The sequence below is a fragment of the Castanea sativa genome, chromosome 5, assembly GCF_040712315.1.
Source record: "Castanea sativa cultivar Marrone di Chiusa Pesio chromosome 5, ASM4071231v1".
Taxonomy (NCBI): Eukaryota; Viridiplantae; Streptophyta; class Magnoliopsida; order Fagales; family Fagaceae; genus Castanea; species Castanea sativa.
The window spans coordinates 53,476,666-53,497,920 of NC_134017.1; the positions used below are offsets into that span (position 1 = coordinate 53,476,666).

Sequence of the window (21,255 nt, forward strand, 5' to 3'; positions counted from 1 at the left end):
GAAGTGGGGACCAATACGCCAGCGTTTAATTTAATTTTCATTACGACCCAAATAAAATTCAATTCAATAAAGATATGTGTATGAATTTAATGGACCAATACATTTGTACCATAAAGAAACTCTGTAGTTAACTTAAGATTTATTCTTAAACTCTTCTCAAAAAAAAATAAATAAATAAAGTTTCTCAAAAAAAAAAAATAAATAAAGATTTATTCTTAAACTTATCGGGTAACATAGTTTCACAGATTATCCTATTGTTATCATTTTGACTATTATTAACGAATCAACTCAAAGTGAAGAAGTTTCTCAAAAAAAAAAAACTCAGAGTGAAGAATGTTATTGTTACTATTTTGACTATTATATTGCCCCACCTTCTCTTAAAAGTTATCATAGTTTTTTAGTGGAGTTGTAGTATGTTTTTGTATTAGAATTACTTTCTCCCACCCTTAAGTGTGTTTATTTTCTAATAAAAATAAAAAACCTCAAAGTCAAAAAATGCTATTTGAGATGGGTTCCGGTTAGCTTAACTGATAACATCTCTTATGATTAAATAAGAAATTTGGAATTTAATCTCCGCCTACACCAAAAATTGATTAGTATCTTAGTCTGACAATAAAAAAAACAATTATCATAAATTGATGTAATAGGTTGAAAATCTATCACGGCACCACCGTTAGAATTTGCGACGGTACCACTCATCAAAATCTCAACAAACCCAAAGCCAACAAAACCCATCAAAACCACAAAAACCCATCAAAACTAAACAAACTCAAACCCAACCACAACACCACAGCCACAGAACCACCATTAAAAAAAAAAAACCAACAAATCAAAAGCCAACAAAACCCACATGAAAAACCCATCAAAACCACAAAACCCACTTCAAAACCCCATCAAAACCAAACAAACCCAACCACCACCACCATAGCACCACCATCAAAAACCCATTAAACCCAAAGCCAACAAAACCCAACCTCATCAAAACCAAACAAACCCAAATCCAATCACCACAACACTACCACCACCACACCACCATTTGCTTTGATCTGCTCCAATACGTGGGTTGCTATAAGAGGGAGAGGATTTTTATTTTTATTTTTTTTGCATTTAGCATTAGTTTTGAAACATTTTAGTTAGTTGTTAAGTTTGCAAAACTATTTAACAAACTAGCATCTTAAGACTCTAAAACTCGAGTTCAATGTGAGGCTTGAGTCTCTAAGACTCAAGATGCAATTGATGGTAATTTAATGTGGAAGAAAAAATCCACATGGAACTCAAGTCTCTAAGACTCAAGTTCCTGCCATGGGTTTGTGTCTTCTTCTTTAAGAATTACGTGAGAGTGGGTATCAGATTTAGAGTGTGTATCAGAATAAGCACTTGAGCTAGAAGGCTAACCATGGTGCTAGTTTTGATTTCTTCTTCTTCTTCTTCCTTTCTTTCCTATCTTCACATCTTCTTCTTCATGGGTCTTCTTCTTATTTCTTCTCTTCAGATCTTCATTCTTCTTCCTCTTCATCTTCTAGGTCTATGGAACTCGAGTCTTAGAGTTCTACGTGCGCTTATTTTCCGCAATAGCTTGTAACTCAAGTCTCTAAGACTCGATTTTCTTCACTAAAACCCAGGTTTCTTAGACTCGAGATGCTAGCCTACTAAAATACTTCAAAAATATACCAACTAACAAATTAGTTGCTAAAATGGAAATTTTCCCTAAGGGGGAGCACAAAAGACAAGAGAGAGAGAGAGAATTCAGTGAAAAATAAATCAAAAAATAATTTTTTATAATTGGCAAGGAATGGTACCACACCACAAGTAGTGTGTGACTACTCATTAAAATTGTTAGTTGGGTTACTTGTCCAATCCAAGACTCTTGATGGTATTTTAAGATTTGCAAGAAAAACATAATTAATTGAAGAGAAGCGAGTATGTATTTTATACGTAGATAGTATTTTGTAGTATTTTTCTCTTAATTTAGCATGTGAGTTTTAGATCTCTGAGTAATAGTCATTATTTATTGTGTTGAATGAACTTGAACGATTATGCCTTTTTCTTTGATGGCCTACTAATAATGCAAGGTTGTCCATTAATAATATAAGGCTACAACCTTAATCAATAAAATAACATTCTTACATATTTAAAAAATATAACTGTTAAATTGCATACTTTTTCACTCTTAATACACATGTCAAAATTTGTGTCAATCGGATATTATTTACTAAATAATTTAGAAACTTATATTTTATATATAATTATTGTAGGGTTGATAGGCCCAGTAGTACATATTGGGCCTAGGGCCCAGTCCGAGGACACCTAGTTGTACGAGGACAGGTAAACATTGCTATGGAGGTTGGCATTGATGAATAAAAGAAGGGATCTGGTTATAATGGTCCGAAAAGGGATGCTTCCTTGGCAGAGTGAAGTAGAGTCAAAAAGTACGATATGCTATCCAGAAGCAACGTTCCAAGAGATTCTACTGATAAAGATATACATTGTGAGAGCACAAGACAAAGGAGAGCTATGAAATATCTAAGAAAAAGCTATTACCACCGCATTGAATGCTCTGTAGCTAACTCTCTAACTACATTAATGAGGAAGTGATACCTAAACAGTAGTTTTCAGCTTTACAGCTACTTCTTAAGGTTTTAGGAAGGGGCTAATGGGATAAGGATTAACACTAGCAATCTGATTTATACGTGGAGGGTAGAGATAAAAGAAAGAAGATAGTATAAATGAGGGGGAGGACTCTAAAGGAAGGGGATCAGAGAAAAAGAAAGAGGAAAACACTGTAGAGTCAAGAACAATACTTGTAATCAATCCTAAAAGAGTCAGATATAAGAATCAATCTCCTCGAATTGTGTCTGAGGACGATTTTCCTTATATAAAATCAATTCACCTTTATTCTATTGTCATCCTGATCCATTATGATTATTGTCTGAAACTATTAGAACCTAGTTTTCCAATCCACTCTCTACAAATTCATTGTATTGGGTTCTTTGGGCCTACTCCCTTTTCTACCTTGGGCTTAGGTACTAAAACTACGTCCCTACAATTTTAAACTACAAAAATTTTCAATTTAAAATTTTATCGATGACATAGCTATTAATTTTTAATTTTATAAAAATTTGCAAGTATGAAAGATATAAGAAAAATATGTAATCCAATGGTGGATTTGTCAAAATTCATCTCCAATAATAAGATATTGAGTAAGGTTGTAGTATAGGGCTACAATTAATTTTATAACTAAACTTTCTCCTTTCAAATGGGCATTTATACTTCTTTTGAATACTCTTTTGATCTCTTAGGTTTATATACTCTGTTCAAATTTTCATGTTGAATGTAGGACAAAGTTTAGCTATAAAATTGGTTGTAACCTAAGACTACAACCTTACTCAGTATCAGTAACATTACTACATATTTTGAAAATCTAACTGTTTGATTGCATATTCTTTACGCTCTAAATACACATGTCAAATTTTGTGCCGATTGGATATTATTTACTATATGATCTATAAGCTTATATTTTATGCATAATTTTAAACTACAAAACTTGCAATTAAAAAAAATTATTAATGACACAGCAATTGTTCTTTATTTTTCTAGAAATTTTGCAAGCATGGAAAATATAAGAAGAAAATGTAATCTAATAGTGAATTTATCAAAATTCACATCTAATAAAAAAATGTTGAGTAACGTTATAGTCTTAAGTTTCAATTCATACTATTTGAAGAGAAATGCAATCTATGTTATATTGTAAGGAAATTATATAGGAATCATATAATAAGGAAAAGGTAGGAATTTCTTCTTCTTCTTCTTCTTCTTCATAATTGGTTCTTTGAAATTTGGTATAGATTATATTTTAGTCATTGGAATTTAATATTTTTTTGAGCAAGACTTAGGTATAGTATTTATGTACTGTTCTTTAAAATTTTCTTTTAAGATTATGCCATGTGGATTTTTTCTCACGAGAATGAAATGTATTTTTTAGTTAAATAACTACATGGCTGAATTTTAAGAGGAAAACTTAAGTAACAGCACCTAAGATACTGTACATAAGTTTTGTCCTTTTTATTTTATTTTATATTGTCCTTAAAAAAATTTAAAATGTGGCAACTTAGATGTTAAATGTCTAAAATTTTGCCCAAAATCATACTTATTATGGAGCTAGTTATGGAGTCCAAATCTTCTGTCCCACTTTTCCTACTCCACTCTATACTCCACCAATAAAAACTTGTCACGTGTTCACCTAATTAATTAAATACTACTATTAATTAATAACGGTAGTATTAATAAGTCAATAATGATAGTATTTAATTAATTAGGTGAACACGTGACAAGTTTTTATTGGTGGAGTATAGAGTGGAGTAGGAAAAGTGGGACAGAAAATTTAGACTCCTAGTTATGCCCCTCATCATGGGTGATCATGGCTATAATGAAGTATACGGCTAAAATAAAGGAAAATAACTGTAAAATCATGCCTATATAATATATGTTGAGAAATATGGTCTACACACAAGCATGAGACAGAAAACCTAGAAAATATTGTCTTCTTAAAAAAAGACTATTGATAATGACTTAGGCATTGGAGGCTCACCCCTGATGGTTCATTCAATCCCCATATCTCCTTTTTGCAGGTGCTAGGGTCAAATTAATCGTGCAATATTCATGCTTCATTAAAGATTCAAAAGATATAAATGGCTTTGAAACTGAACAATTAAGCAATAAATTGACATATCCCTATTGGTAGCTAAACCAGCCCAACCCCAACCCCCCCCCCCCCCCCTTTTCCCCCAAATAAATAAAAATAAAAGCAAATCACAACTTCCACAAAAATCAATCTATAAATCAATTCAAGCCTAATTTTCAAATAAGAAAAAAAAATATCTTAATATTGTACTTATAAACCATTGAACTGATTTTTTTTTTCCCATCCAAAATTTGCCCAACTCCAAAAGCTTTTAAATTGTGAAGATCATAAGAGTTGTTGATCCAATTTTTGTAAATTATGGTTAGGTTTTCCATTTTTTGAATGCACTCTCCTTTTCCATTCTTGTTGAGCATTAACTACGGGTGCAGGCATGCAAAATGGTGGGTAATAGTGGCTCAATTGACGAGAGTGACGATGATGGAGGAGTTATGAGTTTCCCAACTAATGGGGTTTGACTTGTTTATATGGAAATTTGGGAGTTTTAGGGGATGTTTTTAGTATTTTTTGTTTAAATAACAGTTTTCAGTATTTAAATAATAATAAAATTGTTAACATGTATTTTTATAGCATTCAAATACATATTTCCACAATATTAAAAACTGAACAACGATACTTGCTTCTACGAATCTACCAAACGACACTTAATTGGTGTAGGTCTTAGGAGTCCCACTTTTTGGTTATGAGGTGACATGGTTTGACTTTTTAGAAGAAATTGAAAGCCTATTTGAAAATATTTTGAGTTTTTAAATTCCACAAACTAAAATAATATGTATACCAAAGTTTAGAGACCAAACATATAGTCTTGCTTAACAAAAAAAATCAATTCTTTTACATATTTCAAATTATTTTGGACTGTCAAATAAAGTATTAAAATCTATTAAACATGAATATAGAAGGAAGTATATTAAAATACTTCATTAATTTTTTGTCCACAAATAAATATAGTAGGCATTTGTTAAGCACATAACACCTTAGAATGAATTTACTCAATCACAACAAAAAATTATTGTGAGTTTTTAGTTAACCTAATTGATAAAATTTACTATCCTCTAAAAAAATCAAACTGGTTTGTTGATTTGAACGTAAGGAACGAAATGGCGTTCATGAATAGTAGAATTATAAACTCACTCTTATGTTTTGAAGTTCAACTTAAAATAGGAAAAAAAAAGAAAAAAAAGAAGCTAAGACAAACAAAAACATAATAAAAAATCCTCCTTGGTCACTTCCTAGAAAACATCGAAATCGAACTCATAATTAATGAATAAATTAAATAGTAGCCAAAAAAAGTAGTAGACAAGTCACACCAAACCAAACCAAACCAAACCAAACAAAAACAAATATAGATCTTGTCACTCTAGTTGTAACTAACGTGGCCTATAAATTCCAAGTACAACACACAAAGTAGCTCAACCTCACTATACACAAACATTTTAATTTTTGTGTGCGTGTCATATAGTTGGAGTTGTAAAAAGTAGTTGCTCTTTCTTCTTCTCTCTTCACAAAAATAGCTTAAAACCCCCTCCCAAACACACACAAAAAAAAGCAAAAACCACCACATCGTTATCATCGTCACACTACTTCACCATGCAATCCCTTCAATCCTCTCCTCCGTGTCTCCGCCCATCTCCACTAACCCCACTTCTCCAAAACCAAGCCAAATCCAAATCCCATTTCCATTTCCGCCCCTCTCGCAGCAGCTTCCGCCGCCGCAGCAGCAGCGGCGCTTCCGTCATTGTCAACGTCTCCGCCCCGAAGCGCGAGCACGACCCGAAGAAGCGGGTCGTGATTACGGGCATGGGTCTGGTCTCGGTTTTCGGGAACGAGGTCGATGAGTACTACAACAGGTTGCTCTCTGGCGAGAGTGGGATCGGCCCGATTGATCGGTTCGATGCTTCCAAGTTTCCGACCCGGTTCGCCGGTCAGATCCACGGGTTCAACTCCGAGGGTTACATTGACGGCAAGAACGACCGCCGCCTCGACGATTGCCTCCGGTACTGCATTGTCGCCGGCAAAAAGGCCCTCGTCGACGCCGATCTCGGCGGCGATAAGCTCTCCAAGGTTCACTATTCACTTACCTCTCTCTCTTTTTGAAGTATTTCGGGGTTTAGTGTATTTAATTACTGTTTATTTAATTGGGTTTTGATGTAATTCATGGATCTGAACTATGTTCTGCTGCTAATTGTACATGCATGGGAAAATTTTCGACTTTTCTTATGTTTGGTTTTCGTGTCTTTTTTTTTGTTCAAATGAATAATAACTTTCATTCTACATTTCTTATGGACTTTGTGCTCTGTTCCCATGTCAATGAATTTCATTGAATCAATTTTTTTTTTTATAGTATAATCTTCAATCCCTTGTATTGTATATATAAAGTATAGCTGCAACATATGTGAAAATATGGACATTCAAAAACAGGGAATTGTTTAATGTTGATTAAATTAATATTTGGAAGTGTGTTGTTCTTCTGCTAACTATTACATGCATGATGCATGGAAAAGTTTTTGAAATTTATTGTATTTGGTTTTGGTGTCTTTTTGTTGAAATGAATAATCTTCATGGTAGAGTTTATGTGTGTGTGTGTGTGTGTGTGTGTGTGTGTGTGTTTCACTGAGTCATCATAAACTCATGGTTTTTTGGATTTTAAATAACTGTCTACTTCTAGCTGCAACATATTTGAAAACATTAGCATTTAAAAAAGGAATTGTTTTCTGATAAAAAAAAAAAAAAAAAGAGGAAGGAAATGTTTAATGTTGATTAAATTAATTTTTGGAGTCTTCTTAAGGAACTTGTTTTGGTGTCATACTTTCTTAATTTATGCTTGAAAGCTTCTCAAATCAGTTACACTTGTTGTTAACCCAATTGCAAATGTCATTTCGGACGTGAAATCAATTTGATCATAGATAGTCGGGAATTCTACATTGGAGATGCAAACCAAATTATAACTTACCTATTTTTTCTTCCTCAAAATTCTATTCGTGTGTGTGTTTGCCTCTTAATTATGTAGGGACTTAGATGAGATTGCATGTCCGGCAGTAGGAACCCTATGTTTTCCGGTTTCATGTCTCCAGATAATAGTTTGCTGCTCCTTTTATTCTATTCATGAAACTTAGAAAATGGTGAGAGGCTTTGCCTTTATGTTGGTAAAATTGCATATTTGAGCACATCAAAGTTCCGTCCTTAAGTTTAGTTGATCTTTCTAAATTCTTAGTCTGTAAACAAATTGTCACTCTATGGTTTTTTTTTAATTGAAAAAATTTCTCTCAAGGCACTTGTTCCCTTGCCATTTGATTTTCATTTTAGTTTCAGCCGTATGCTTACTCATTGAAATTGCTGATATCTGCTGCAGATTGATAAGGAACGGGCTGGTGTGCTAGTGGGAACAGGGATGGGTGGTCTTACAGTCTTTTCAGACGGTGTTCAGGCTTTAATAGAGAAAGGTCACAGGAAAATAACCCCTTTTTTCATTCCCTATGCTATAACAAATATGGGGTCTGCATTGCTAGGAATTGATCTTGGCTTCATGGGTCCAAATTATTCAATTTCAACGGCTTGTGCTACCTCTAATTATTGCTTCTACGCTGCTGCAAATCACATTCGCCGGGGTGAGGCTGATCTGATGGTTGCAGGTGGGACTGAAGCTGCTGTTATTCCCATTGGATTGGGGGGTTTTGTTGCATGCAGGGCCTTATCTCAGAGGAACGATGATCCAAAAACTGCTTCAAGGCCATGGGATAAAGGTAGAGATGGATTTGTTATGGGTGAAGGTGCTGGAGTATTGGTAAGCCTACATCTGTTGTTATGCTAGTTGTGTGAAAAGGAGAATTTTATCCACTTGGTTGTGTATGTGAGTTTTTTTTTTTTTTTTTTAATGTTTGTTTGTTTTTTTGGTCTACTATTTTTTTCATCAACCGTATTCTTCTTTAATGTTGGTCTTAATGTGGGTAAAAGAGTGAGGTGCACTTAAGTGCAATGGCCTCTTGGAGCCTAGGTGCAAACTGCTAGTGTTTGCCTGATTGAAGTGAAGTTAGAAGTGAACATTTCAAAAAATTAATGTAATAATAAATTTGAAAAAATGGGCTTTGTTGTTGTTGTTGTTGTAACAATCAAGTGATCAAATAATCATGTTAGTTGAAATATAAAATTTTATATTTTTCCTTAATTATTTATTCACTTAATGAGTACTAATCAATATAAGCCTATGTGCACAATTCATTATATGTTTAACATCAACTACTAAAGTAACTAAACAATTATCACAGAATAAATTTAATCAAATAATTTTTTTTCATGAATGAACTAGGAGTTTTGGGACATTGCAGTTTTGGTACAAAGTAGAAAACTCAAGGGAATATGTGTGAAGGTGGAGGGGGGCGGGCTTTAGTGTATTGTAGCATACCATAAGATTGAGTTTGCTTTGAGCTTATTGGAAAAGCTCCAAAAGGCACACCTAAAGTGTGCCTCACTTTAGAGGTGAAAAGTGTTGTAACTTTGGCGCTTTGCACTTAAGCATGCTTTAAGTGTGCTTTTACCAACACTGTAATTGGTCCTGGGCATAGATAATGAAGGATTGAGATTACAGGGACTAGTAGACAACTTTGGCTTGCTACCTATGCTTTCTGACTTGCCCATAAGGGAATCCAATTTAGATGTTAAATGCAACCATGCATTGTGATTTGCTTTTTTGCTTAAAATTATTTTGAACTAACCTTGAAGAATAATAACAACAGAGAAAGGTGCAACCCTGATGCAATCATTGTGGGTGCATTAAATTAAAATTATTACAGGTGCTCCTTGGTATTTAGTGAAGATGGTGACCTATTTGCAATGTAACATTAACTTCCCTTAAAAAGTTATTTTGATAGATACAATAGGATTTTACTAATGGCGTTTGCTTCATGATGATTGCCTTTTATCATCATGCTAAGACCAATTGATTTTTGGTGTAGGCAAGGTTCAAGCCTCAAATCTCTTGTTCAACTACAAGAGACTTTACCAATTGAGTAAACTAGAACCCACTAACTTCCTTTAAAAAGTTACATGAATATTTTCTTCCTTACCCATTTTTGGTTGATTAGATCGCAATAACCTTGCTTTGTACGAATCTCTGTCTCTCCCTTTGAGTAGTTTTAATTTAATGGTAGTAATGACATTTTATCTTGTGTTTTGAATTAATTGCCAAGCCATAATTTGGGTAAATTGCTCATTCATAATTGTTGGTGTATCTCTTTTATACTTCCTATGTGCTTGGGCTGTGCCCCTTTTGCACTATATTATTAAATCATTTACTTTTCTTTTTTTCTTAATTTGTTTAAAATTGCGAGTCAACAGATAATGGAGAGCTTGGAGCATGCGATGAAACGAGGGGCACCTATCATTGCTGAGTATTTAGGAGGTGCTGTTAACTGTGATGCTTATCATATGACTGATCCAAGAGCAGATGGACTTGGTGTGTCTTCATGCATTCAAAGCAGCCTTGAAGATGCTGGTGTGTCACCTGAGGAGGTATTCTCATTTTTTGACCATATAAATTGATCTTTGTACTGTATGGTGCTCTTTTCTTTTTAATTATGCTTAGGATAAATAACAATGACCTCCCAAAGGTTTGGGGAAATGTTAGAAATCCTCTTCTATATTCATAAGTGACACTTCACCTTTTGAGGTTTTGATTTATGTAACAAATACCCCTACAGCTGTTTATTTGCCATTACAAATTGTGTCAACACGAATGTTTCAAATTAAATTCTCATCCAGAATAACCTCAAATAATTACTAACTAGACTGGGTATTTGACAAGCAAATCAAGAAAAAGAAGATAAAAATAATATCCTTTAGGAGGTTAATTGTCATTTTCAAAAATAGGAGAAGGTTTTTGAAATTTTCTTAAACCTCATGGGAGGTTAATGTTAATTTACCCTTATTATTTCTATAGAATCTTTTCTTGATTGGGATGTTGTTCTAGCTATCCTGTTTGTCTCGAATTCATTTGCATAATTCCTCTTTTCACCACCTTATGTTGTTTTGCCTCTCTCTCTCTCTCTCTCTCTCTTGCACACTCTCCCTCAAAATCTCGATCTAATCTGTTTTACTTCTATTTGTGGTGCATATGCATCTTTGCATGCATGCCCTTTTCTATATATATTTAGTGGCTACTCCCACAAACTTGCTATAACATACTAAAGGTCTGCTAATTTATCCAAAAAAAAAAAGCATACTAAAGGTCTTCTATTCCATTGTGAGGTAAAATTTTCTTTGCTATGTAGTCAAACTTTATGATACGTGGATTGAGTTTGCTGTTCAATTCCATTTAAGATTTAACTATCATTAGAATATCAACAAGAACTTCAACTGTTAATTTATTAGGAATGGACAAAAGTTATGGAAGTTTCTGAAATTATATAATTTGTTATCTCAAGTTGGAACTCATTAAGGTTGCTTTAGAGATCACAGATTGCAATAAATGCTTTGCAATGGTTATGGGAGAACAAATTAGTACTTGCAGAGTTCCCATATCATAACTTATTTGCAATGGGATGGTTTTAGCATCATATGTTTCTGATACATATGACATCTCTCTTCTTTTAAATAAAATAATATTTTCCATATAAAAAGTAAAAAATCTGAAAGATGTAAATAGTAATGAAAACAGACCATATATACTTGTGTGTGTGTGTGTGTGTGTGTGTGTTTAAGAGGGTAATTTAAACTAGTCTACCAATTTTACAGGTTAACTACATAAATGCGCATGCAACTTCTACTCTTGCTGGTGACCTGGCAGAGATAAATGCCATAAAAAAGGTTTTCAAGGACACTTCAGGGATCAAAATTAATGCAACTAAGGTAATTTTTCTCCAAGTGCACACTTTCTTTTTCTTCTTCCAAATTTAAGGTGGTTACATGTTGATGTTTCTTTCGTTCTGTTTTCTGATTGATCTGTTCTTGTCTTCATTTTATTTTCAGTCAATGATTGGGCATTGCCTTGGTGCTGCTGGGGGTTTGGAAGCCATTGCCACTGTGAAAGCTATAAATACAGGATGGCTGCATCCTAGTATAAATCAATTTGTATGTACTACTTTCCAATCAACACAGAAAAATGTTTTTTGATAAGTACACATGCTTTGGACAATGTATCGGAATCAACCTTCTAAACACAGATACAGCACACTTTTTAGTAATATTACTTGATTGTTACTGTTAATGGCTTAAAACATTATTGTAGTCCGTCTGAGATATTTGATTGGGACTAAATGATTGAGATGAAATATGTGGTTTACATAATTTAACTGCAAGAACTAGTGGAAAGTAGGAAAATTTGGAACTCTACTGCAATCTTTACAAGTCCCAATGGTTTAGAGTTGGTTTTTATTTACTTTTATTTTTTGAGAAACAGGAAATAAATTAAGAATCATATGGTTCCCTTTTCTCTATTTTGGACAACTAAATAAATTATTACTGAGTTTCTTTTTCGCACTGCACTGGTTCCATCGTTATTCTTTGAGATTTGGATAAAGGTTAAGACAATGAGTGACGTGTTCTCCTTGATGAATGCAGAATCCAGAGCCTTCAGTTGACTTTGATACGGTTGCAAATACAAAGCAGCAGCATGAAGTGAATGTTGGTAAGATGCATAATCCTTTAAACACCACGCCTTTTTGCTTCCATTTGCTTTGGAAGCCTCAGCATTCTGATTTAATAACTCATTAATTTTTCATATGTTTTCCAGCTATTTCGAATTCATTTGGATTCGGTGGACACAACTCTGTTGTGGCCTTTTCTGCATTCAAACCTTGATCATCCAGTCATTTTGGATTTCTTTTGGGAGATGAGCTGTTGTTATTCGAGATTTTGTTTAAACTTTGATATTGCGGCTGCTTCATTTTCTAAATTTCTGGAGTTGCTGCATACTTGTCAAGCCACATTTAGTGTGTTAATTTCTGTGATGATTTAGATTTGAATTTAAGCTCGAGGATTTCCAGACATCTTTACTAAAGAACTATCCGATCTATTGGGCTAGTGGTGTATAAGAATTTATTCAATTTTAATTTATTTAGTGGATAGAAAAGTGCCAAAGGCGTTTTCCATTTATATCACTATCTTTCTCAGTCATTTGATTGGAATGTAGATTGATACAGATTCATAAAAATCAGGCTGAGGGGGGTTTAGTTCTGCTCTAATTCTGTGGATTAGTCCAGAATAGCTTCCAAGTTCGAACAAGGTGGCACAAACACAAAGTTTCTTATATTCAAACCCCAGCTTAGGGTTCTCTCTCTGTGGATGAATACAAGAGGCTTATAGTGCTCATGAAGCTGTATAATGATCTGTAAACTTGATGGTTCAGCTTTGCCTTAATGTGGACAAGTATTTTGCTATAATTATTTTTAATTTTGTCTTTAAAAAATAATTATATTCTAGCCCGCGCGTACTAGAATTTATGCATTCTTGGGACGCGTATAAATTGTGCTCTGTGATCCTTTGCCATCAGAATAAATTGTTGGGTATCTTAATTAACCTCATAATTGTCATCAAGTTTTAATTGTCTCGTAAATCCCATATTTTATTGTCTCTACTCTCTAGTATGAAATCATTGGCAAAACTAGTTACTACTCCCAACACGGTGTAAAATGAAGTTCGATTACCATACAAACTACAACTTTTGCTACAATTATCTTACGTATCAGACTGATTAACTACAAGTCGCTTTCATATAGACTCATTACTTTTTCTCTACTACTCAGAGTTTTTCACGTGGACAATTGTGGCACAAGTGCCATTTTATGTTTTTTTAGAATTTTTCAAAAAAATGAAAACATGTTGAAGAAAGAGGAGAGAATCCATAATGTTTGATGAATTGTCAATATATATGTGTGTGTGGCTAAATGAAGTTTATCATTTGACTTCATGTATTACGGAAATGTTTTCTAATGCATTACTGTTGCTGAGAGTGATTATTTATCACTCCATCTTGATGGGGTCTTGATTTGTAGTACCATAAACGATTTTTCATTCTAGTTTGTGCTTCATTTCTTTTATTGGCGAACTGTTAATATATCGTAGGAGGAAGTAAAAGAACTTTTAAACTCATATGGACAAACAAAACTACCGACTCAAGCTCAAAGGAGATCACAACAAAGGTCCGCTTGTATACAATAGAAGGATTTCGTTCTACCAATTTTGGGTAGAAGGGCCTAAATCTAAATATCATATTTAAAATGGACAAATATTTAAATTTGGGCTAAATATACCAAAGATTTTAAGACCTAAAATCTTTTATGTATTTTTATATGAAATATGACACAAATAAATAAATAAATACCCTTTTAATTGCTTGTTATGTGACTTTTATAAAATACTGATCGACTACAATTAAAAAAAAAAGAAAAAAATCATCCTTAATCAATGCACTCCAGGACTCACTAATGTATATATATATATATTTTATTAGGAACAGACCAAGAATGATTATATATTTTTCTTGAGTTGTTTTTTAATCCTAATCTCTAAAAACAAAAATCTCTATTGAAATACACTTAAAAAAAAGTGTGGTTTATTTATTTATTTTTGTAATCTCTATTGTAAATTTTTGTAAATTTATTTATTTTTTTAAAAAAAGAGTAAGACAGGTGGCAGGCAGGGCAGGCCCAAACACAATAACAATACACAATTATTCCCGCCAAAGTAAAGGCAACCAGACCCCGTTTCCCGCCAAAACTAAGATTACACCCCCTGGCCTAGGGCTCAAAAAAAAAGGGGCAAAACTCATTTTCTCACACACTCTCTCTCTCTCTCTATCTCTGGGAAGCAGAAGCAGAAGCAGAAGCAGAGAGAAGGGCAAAAGAGAAATGGACATAAGCGAAGAACAAAGGGCAGCTCACAAGCGAGAGTTCTTAGAGTTCTTGGATCAAGATGTACGTACCCCCTATTTCTCTCTCTCTCTCTCTAGTAATTTGTGTGTAATAAATTATGATTTGATGGTGAATTTTGTAAATAATGAAGGTGGGGAGGGGCGTGTACATGGACGAAATAAAGGCGATGATAAACCACAAGCGCCACCGCCTCATCGTCAACATCTCCGATCTACACTCCTTCCGCGACTTGGGCACCAGGTACCTACCACCATTCCCATTCCCATTCTCTTTTTACGTCAATTTGCTTTTGCTTTTGCTTTTGTATTCCACACAAATCTATTCATTTCTATCTAATTGGATCCCACTATTCCCGCTATTAAATCACCTTTTATTACCACCATTTTGTAAAAATCGTATTTTTCTAAAAAAAAATTTGGGTTTTATTCTAAATTGTCAAAATTGATAAATTACTTAATGTCCCAAAAGATTAAGGAATTGAGGCCTAGCAAGTTGGATTTTTTTTTTTTTTTAAAACTTTTTAAATGGATGGTAAAGTGGAGCTTAGGGTGTGTTTGTATAAATTGTTGCGAAACAGCATTTTGGCTTTAAAATAAGCGTTTGTAAAAAAAAAAAAAAAAAAAGCTATGAGGAGTTGTTGTGAAAAGGCGTTTTGGTTTTTAAAAACGTGCATTTAGCCAACCCAGATGGCCTAACCAAACAGACGCTTAAGCTGTTTAAAAATGTCGAATTCAATCATTAAACCAGAATTTTAAGTTTTACAGTAGCTGAGTGGAGCTGTTTTTGGACCTTGTTTATTGGGTTTTTAAAGTTGTACAAACTCAAGTGCTCATTATTCTATCTTCCTCCCCCTTTTTTTTTTTTGACTGTGTTTTAATTTGTTGTCCTTGTTTCTGATGTTTTAGGATTCTCAAGAATCCAAGTGAGTACATGCAACCTTTCTGTGATGCAGTCACGGACGCTGCTAAATCTATTGATCCCAAGTACTTGAAGGAAGGAGAGCATGTTCTTGTTGGGTTTGAAGGCCCTTTTGTTTCTCGCCGAGTCACGCCAAGAGAACTTCTTTCTGAATTCATTGGCTCCATGGTCTGCGTCGAGGGCATTGTCACCAAATGTACCATACTATATTCCTTAAACTTTTTGCTACAATTTCATGCATTTTTCATTGTATTATTATTACTTGCTCTTAATAATTTTATGATGCTGGAACTAGAAATTTAGACAGTTCCTCAATATTTCTGTGACAGTAATTGTAGATTTGCATAAATCTAATATTGTGCATTTTTAGGTTCTCTTGTAAGGCCAAAGGTTGTAAAAAGTGTTCACTTCTGCCCTACAACTGGGGCCTTTACTACTCGCGAATATCGAGACATTGCATCCAATATGGGTTTGCCCACGGGGTCTGTGTATCCTACAAGGGTAATCCCAAGTCCTTTGTTTTGGTGGTTTTCTGTGCTATATTAACAGACGAGGGAGTTTTTCTAATGAAATGTTCTGCTGCAGGATGAAAGTGGAAACTTGTTGGTGACTGAGTATGGACTGTGCAGATACAAAGATCATCAAACCTTGTCAATGCAAGAAGTGCCAGAAAATTCTGCTCCTGGTCAGCTTCCACGAACAGTGGATATCATAGCTGAGGATGACCTGGTTGATTCATGCAAGCCTGGAGACCGTGTGGCTATTGTAGGGATATATAAAGCTCTTCCTGGTAAAAGCAAGGGAAGTGTTAATGGAGTATTCAGGTAAATATTGTGTACTAATGTTATTTCCTTGTTCCTTTTATAGCATGATGTTTCCGAGATAAAGAGCTTGATTTACTGATCTTGTTGTGTAGGACTGTTCTTGTAGCAAACAATGTTTCTCTGCTCAACAAAGAGGCAAATGCACCTATCTATAGTCCTGAAGACTTAAAAAATATTAAAAAAATAGCTGAGAGAGATGATACATTTGACCTACTCGGGAATTCACTGGCACCTTCTATATATGGGCATTCATGGATAAAGAAAGCTGTAATTTTATTGATGCTTAGTGGAGTGGAAAAGAACTTAAAGAATGGAACCCACTTGCGAGGGTGAGTTGTACCTTCTTCTCTAATATTCTATCGGCATTATATGCATCTTTTTTTTTGTACCCTTTCTCTTATGCAATTCTCTTTTTTCCTGTATCTAGGACCATTCCTTGAGGCCCTAGCATAAGAATTGAACGTTGAGTGTTAATAAACTGATTACTTGTTTCTTTCAGCGACATTAATATGATGATGGTTGGTGATCCTTCTGTTGCCAAGTCTCAACTTCTAAGAGCCATTATGAATATTGCTCCCTTGGCCATATCAACTACAGGTCGGGGTTCTTCTGGTGTTGGTTTGACTGCTGCAGTTACTTCAGATCAAGAAACAGGTAAAGCATCTCCATGTGCTCTAGCATTTTGCATTATGTGGCATTTTTTCTTCTTCAAGGAAATGGTAATTGACCAATGGCTGTTGATCAGGAGAAAGAAGGCTAGAAGCTGGTGCGATGGTTCTTGCTGATCGAGGTGTTGTCTGTATTGACGAATTTGACAAGATGAATGATCAAGATCGTGTTGCCATACATGAAGTTATGGAGCAGCAGACTGTAACTATTGCCAAAGCTGGTATTCACGCGTCACTCAATGCTCGATGCAGTGTGGTGGCTGCTGCAAATCCCATATATGGAACTGTAAGTGGTACATTTGGTAGTAATTCAAGTGCACCTTACTGCAAATGCTAGGCGATTGGTGCTTTAATTGCTTAGCTTGATTTCATGCTGTTTACTGGTTGTGCAGTATGATCGTTCATTGACTCCGACGAAGAATATTGGACTCCCAGATTCTCTGCTTTCTCGTTTTGATTTACTATTTATAGTATTGGATCAAATGGATCCTGATATTGATCGTCAAATCTCTGAGCATGTTTTGCGCATGCACCGGTACCGTTCTGCAGTTGGAGGTGTGTTAACACTAATCTCATGCTCAGAATACTAGTGGTCTCTATGATGAGCTTGATTAAAGAGTTAAATTGTAGGTGAGGCGACACTTGATGGGAGCTCAAGATATGGAAGAGAAGACGAATCTGATGCTGACTCTGTCTTTGTCAAGTATAACCGAATGCTACATGGAAAGAAAGTAGAAAGGGGACGGAAGCGTGATACCCTTACCATCAAGTTTCTTAAGAAATTTATTCATTATGCAAAGCATAGGATTCAGCCTGATCTGACTGATGAGGTCATTATAATTATTAGTTTTTTATTCCTGCCTTAATGTAATGAGGCTATAGCCAGACTAATACTAGTACTTTTTTGTCTGCAGGCATCTGAACAGATTGCAACAGCATATGCAGAGCTTAGAAATACCAGTTCAAATGCAAAGGTTAGTGCATTGTAATCCATTGACAAACATCCAGAAATTAACTATATGGGTTTTCTAATCCACTGAAAAACATATTATACAATTAATGATAGTTTTTCTCTTTACCAATTCGTGTGTAGACTGGGGGAACACTTCCAATCACTGCTAGAACCTTAGAAACCATAATACGTCTCTCTACTGCTCATGCCAAATTGAAGTTGAGCAGAAAGGTACCTGGATCCATCTCTCTTTTGATGTCTTTTGTAATTAAATGAGAATATAATGAGATTTGTGTTCGTTATACCCCTTAAGATTTTGGAATGAATCTAAGTTCAATATTCATGTTCAGAGGTCTTATTTGTATTGACCTTTAACTGAGGAATTCCATTGTTTTTCTGCTTGCTCATCACAAATTGATCTCTCTTGGCAGGTTTCAAAGTCTGATGTTGATGCTGCCCTGAAGGTTTTATATTTTGCAATATATCATAAGGAATTGACTGAAATGGAGGAGCGTGAGCATGAAAGGGAGAAAGAATTGGAGAGAAAACGTAGAGCTGACCATCCTGGTGGAAATGATAGAGACCATCGTCCTGGAAAAAAAGATAGACGCGAAAGTGGAACTTCAGATGTAGAAGGGTGAGCCATAGCTGTATTTTCTACATGAATTTTGAATGTACTTGTTGCTTAGAAGCATTGGTATCTATTCAAGGAAAATCTGTCATTTGGCTTCTGCTGAGCTGTGTGTGCTTTTATATATATACTTCTATATATAAATAATCACACTTTGTGTAGTTTTTGGTGTAGACTTTCATTTGAATATGCAAGCTCTGAACTAATTTGTTTTATTTTGTCTTTTCAATTATTCTTTTGCCTTTTTAACTATGGGCAAGTTCTTTATTCCCTATGTGTGTATCTGAAACTTCAGGCAACCATGGTATTTGGATGTGAATCCTTTCCTGTGTTGATGAATTTCAGCCATTCCTTGCATCGCCTAGTTGAGTTAAATAGGTTTTCCTATAGGCTGGTTACATAGTGACCATCATTTTGATCTCACATTGATTTGGGTGTAATGTAGTATGTTCAACAAGCTAGTCACACTAAATTGAGTTTTTAATGATTTTAAACTTTTATGAGCCAACAAGGTTTTCAAAAGAAGCCTATCTTTATTTTTGGATGAATATTTTAATGCTTTCTTCAGTTTCCTTTATTGCGGCAATGGTAGTTTGACCAATTTACGTAATCAGTAGTTGACCTTTTTTATTATTCTATTTTCACCCTTCTTTTTGCTCCTATGGTTTCTTTGCTTAGTCCGATGACGGATGCTATGGAAGTGGATGATCCTCCTGCAGCCCAATCTGCAGTTAATGTTTCTCAGGAAAGGTTGGTGTCCAGCAAGCATCTCCAATATCACATACTTTGTTTTCTAATTGTCAATTTTAGCTTGGGTTTACTTTTTCCTAACATTGGTTCCTTCCCCCCCCCCCCCCCCTGCCACTTGCAGAATAGAAGCATTTAATTCTTTATTTGGTCAGCATATGAGGGCAAACCACTTGGATCTCATATCCGTTGCAGATATAGAGAATGTCGTCAACTCCGGAGCAGATTTTCATTATGTGAGGACAGAGATCATGTTCCTGTTAGAGGTACAGTATTTAATATAATTATTAGAATGGAAAGTAATACATGCATTTGGTAACCCTGCTGGTCTATTGATTCCAGATAGTAGTATTCTTCCTTTTTCTGTTAATTTTTAATAACAATTCCTTTAATTTTTTTGGGCTAACATCTGTTGATGGGTGGTGCCTGAGGTGAGTTTTCTTAATTTAAATACTAAATGGGATGCTAATAATAAGTTCTTCAAAACTGTTCAGAAACTTCAAGATGATAACCGAGTGATGATAGCTGACGGAGTGGTGCATATGATTTCTTAAGTTGTAACATGACCAACCCCAATTGCAAAATTCAGGCAGGTATGTAGTCAAATTTTGCTAAATCAATTCTTGATTGCTGGGTGGATTTGTTTCAATTTTTCTTATACAGAGTTTTGAAATTCTTATAGTTCCCTCTATTCTATCTAGTCTACCTTTGTCTGAAATGGGGGGAATATTTGGCACTGATGTGGCATTTTGGTAGATTAGTCCACCATGCCAAATAAAGTGTCAATTTGAGTGAATTTTCTTGTTTTACACCTTAAATATCAGATTCTATCTTTTTAACATATGGTATACTCTGTTAAATAATGAGTGGTAATGAATTTCAGAGACAGTAAAATTGAGCAGCACGGTAGGCACCTTGGGAGGAGAAACATGGCATTGAAGAGTTTGGTTTGCAGAGCTTGTGTATCTGCTTGTTGAGGACTGTCTTAAGCTGAAAATGAAATTGGAAGTTGGAACTGCATTAATTTAATAGGTTCTCCATAGATTTCTCTTGGCAGTGGTTTCTTTCTGTGTATCATTATTTTTTCCTTTTTTGAGTTATAATGTCTATGGCAAATTAATGTGAAAAGTTGGTAGATCTCTATGCTTGCTAGGTGTTTTATATTAATGTAATTGCCGCTGCCACATGCTAAGATAGTTTTGATTAGATGAAAATTGACAAATCCCTCTGTTTTTGTCAGTCTGAATATTTCCATAGAATCAATGCCGGACTTTTTATCTGGCCTAGTTGCTTACTGTGTGAATGTATACTCTGATGTAATTTCCTTTGGTTTGGCCGAAAAGCAATTAGATATTATTTTGATAATTCAGAACTAAGAACATAGTTTATGCAGCCCAAAACTAAGCTGGCCCTAAGACTGGGAGCCAGGAAATTCAAACCAGCAAAACACAAGTGAACAGTCTAAACAAACTCAACTACAGGCACAAGTCAAATACTGCACTAAACATCCACCAGAGCCAAGCCTAGCCCTTACATCAAGTTACGAAATATACAAATTTATCTAGGTACCACCACAGTTTGCACAAAGAATTTTGCCAATGTAGGAGTTTTCCACTTTACTGCTTCCCTCCATCCTTCTTATAGATCTTTTGATACCCTGAGGATCTCCGGCAATTTTTCTATATTTTTGTACTGTTTGGACAGTGAACAATGACATTTACTTTTTACCTATTTACTTTTTTAATACATCTTTTTTTTATCTCATTTAAATATTATTTATTCATATTTTAACACATTCCCATACTCCCATCTCATTTGCTAATTTTTTATTTAGTTTTATTCTTTTGCTAATGTATAGTAGTTCATTAGACTTGATGAGCTATTGTTCATGAGCCCCAAAAATATCATGATTTAGAGAATCCATTGGAGACCATTTTTTTAGTCTCATTCTCT

At 34.6% G+C, this 21,255-nt stretch overlaps 2 protein-coding genes across 3 annotated transcripts; both read left to right on the forward strand.

Moving 5' to 3' along the window:
* The first annotated feature begins 6,110 nt into the window (after positions 1-6,110).
* On the forward strand, positions 6,111-12,789 carry LOC142636176 (3-oxoacyl-[acyl-carrier-protein] synthase I, chloroplastic). Its single transcript, XM_075810294.1, has 7 exons — positions 6,111-6,760; positions 8,049-8,480; positions 10,031-10,204; positions 11,426-11,539; positions 11,660-11,761; positions 12,251-12,317; positions 12,423-12,789. Exons 1-7 carry the CDS (start codon positions 6,287-6,289, stop codon positions 12,488-12,490), a joined length of 1,431 nt encoding a protein of 476 aa, XP_075666409.1. The 5' UTR covers positions 6,111-6,286; the 3' UTR covers positions 12,491-12,789.
* A 1,632-nt stretch (positions 12,790-14,421) lies between these two features.
* Positions 14,422-20,597, forward strand: LOC142633317 (DNA replication licensing factor MCM3). Of its 2 annotated transcripts, none has more exons than XM_075807528.1 (17): positions 14,422-14,604; positions 14,693-14,802; positions 15,468-15,676; positions 15,851-15,981; positions 16,066-16,304; positions 16,397-16,633; positions 16,804-16,958; positions 17,050-17,258; positions 17,365-17,527; positions 17,603-17,802; positions 17,887-17,946; positions 18,066-18,155; positions 18,356-18,561; positions 19,234-19,305; positions 19,427-19,568; positions 19,797-19,895; positions 20,186-20,597. In XM_075807528.1, the coding sequence occupies exons 1-16, from the start codon at positions 14,539-14,541 to the stop codon at positions 19,854-19,856; spliced, it is 2,349 nt and encodes a 782-aa protein (XP_075663643.1). In that variant the 5' UTR covers positions 14,422-14,538; the 3' UTR covers positions 19,857-19,895; positions 20,186-20,597. The 2 variants fall into 2 exon arrangements, with proteins under 2 accessions (XP_075663643.1, XP_075663642.1); XM_075807527.1 differs by having other exon boundaries at positions 14,423-14,604; positions 19,797-19,891; positions 20,186-20,316.
* Positions 20,598-21,255: the final 658 nt, after the last annotated feature.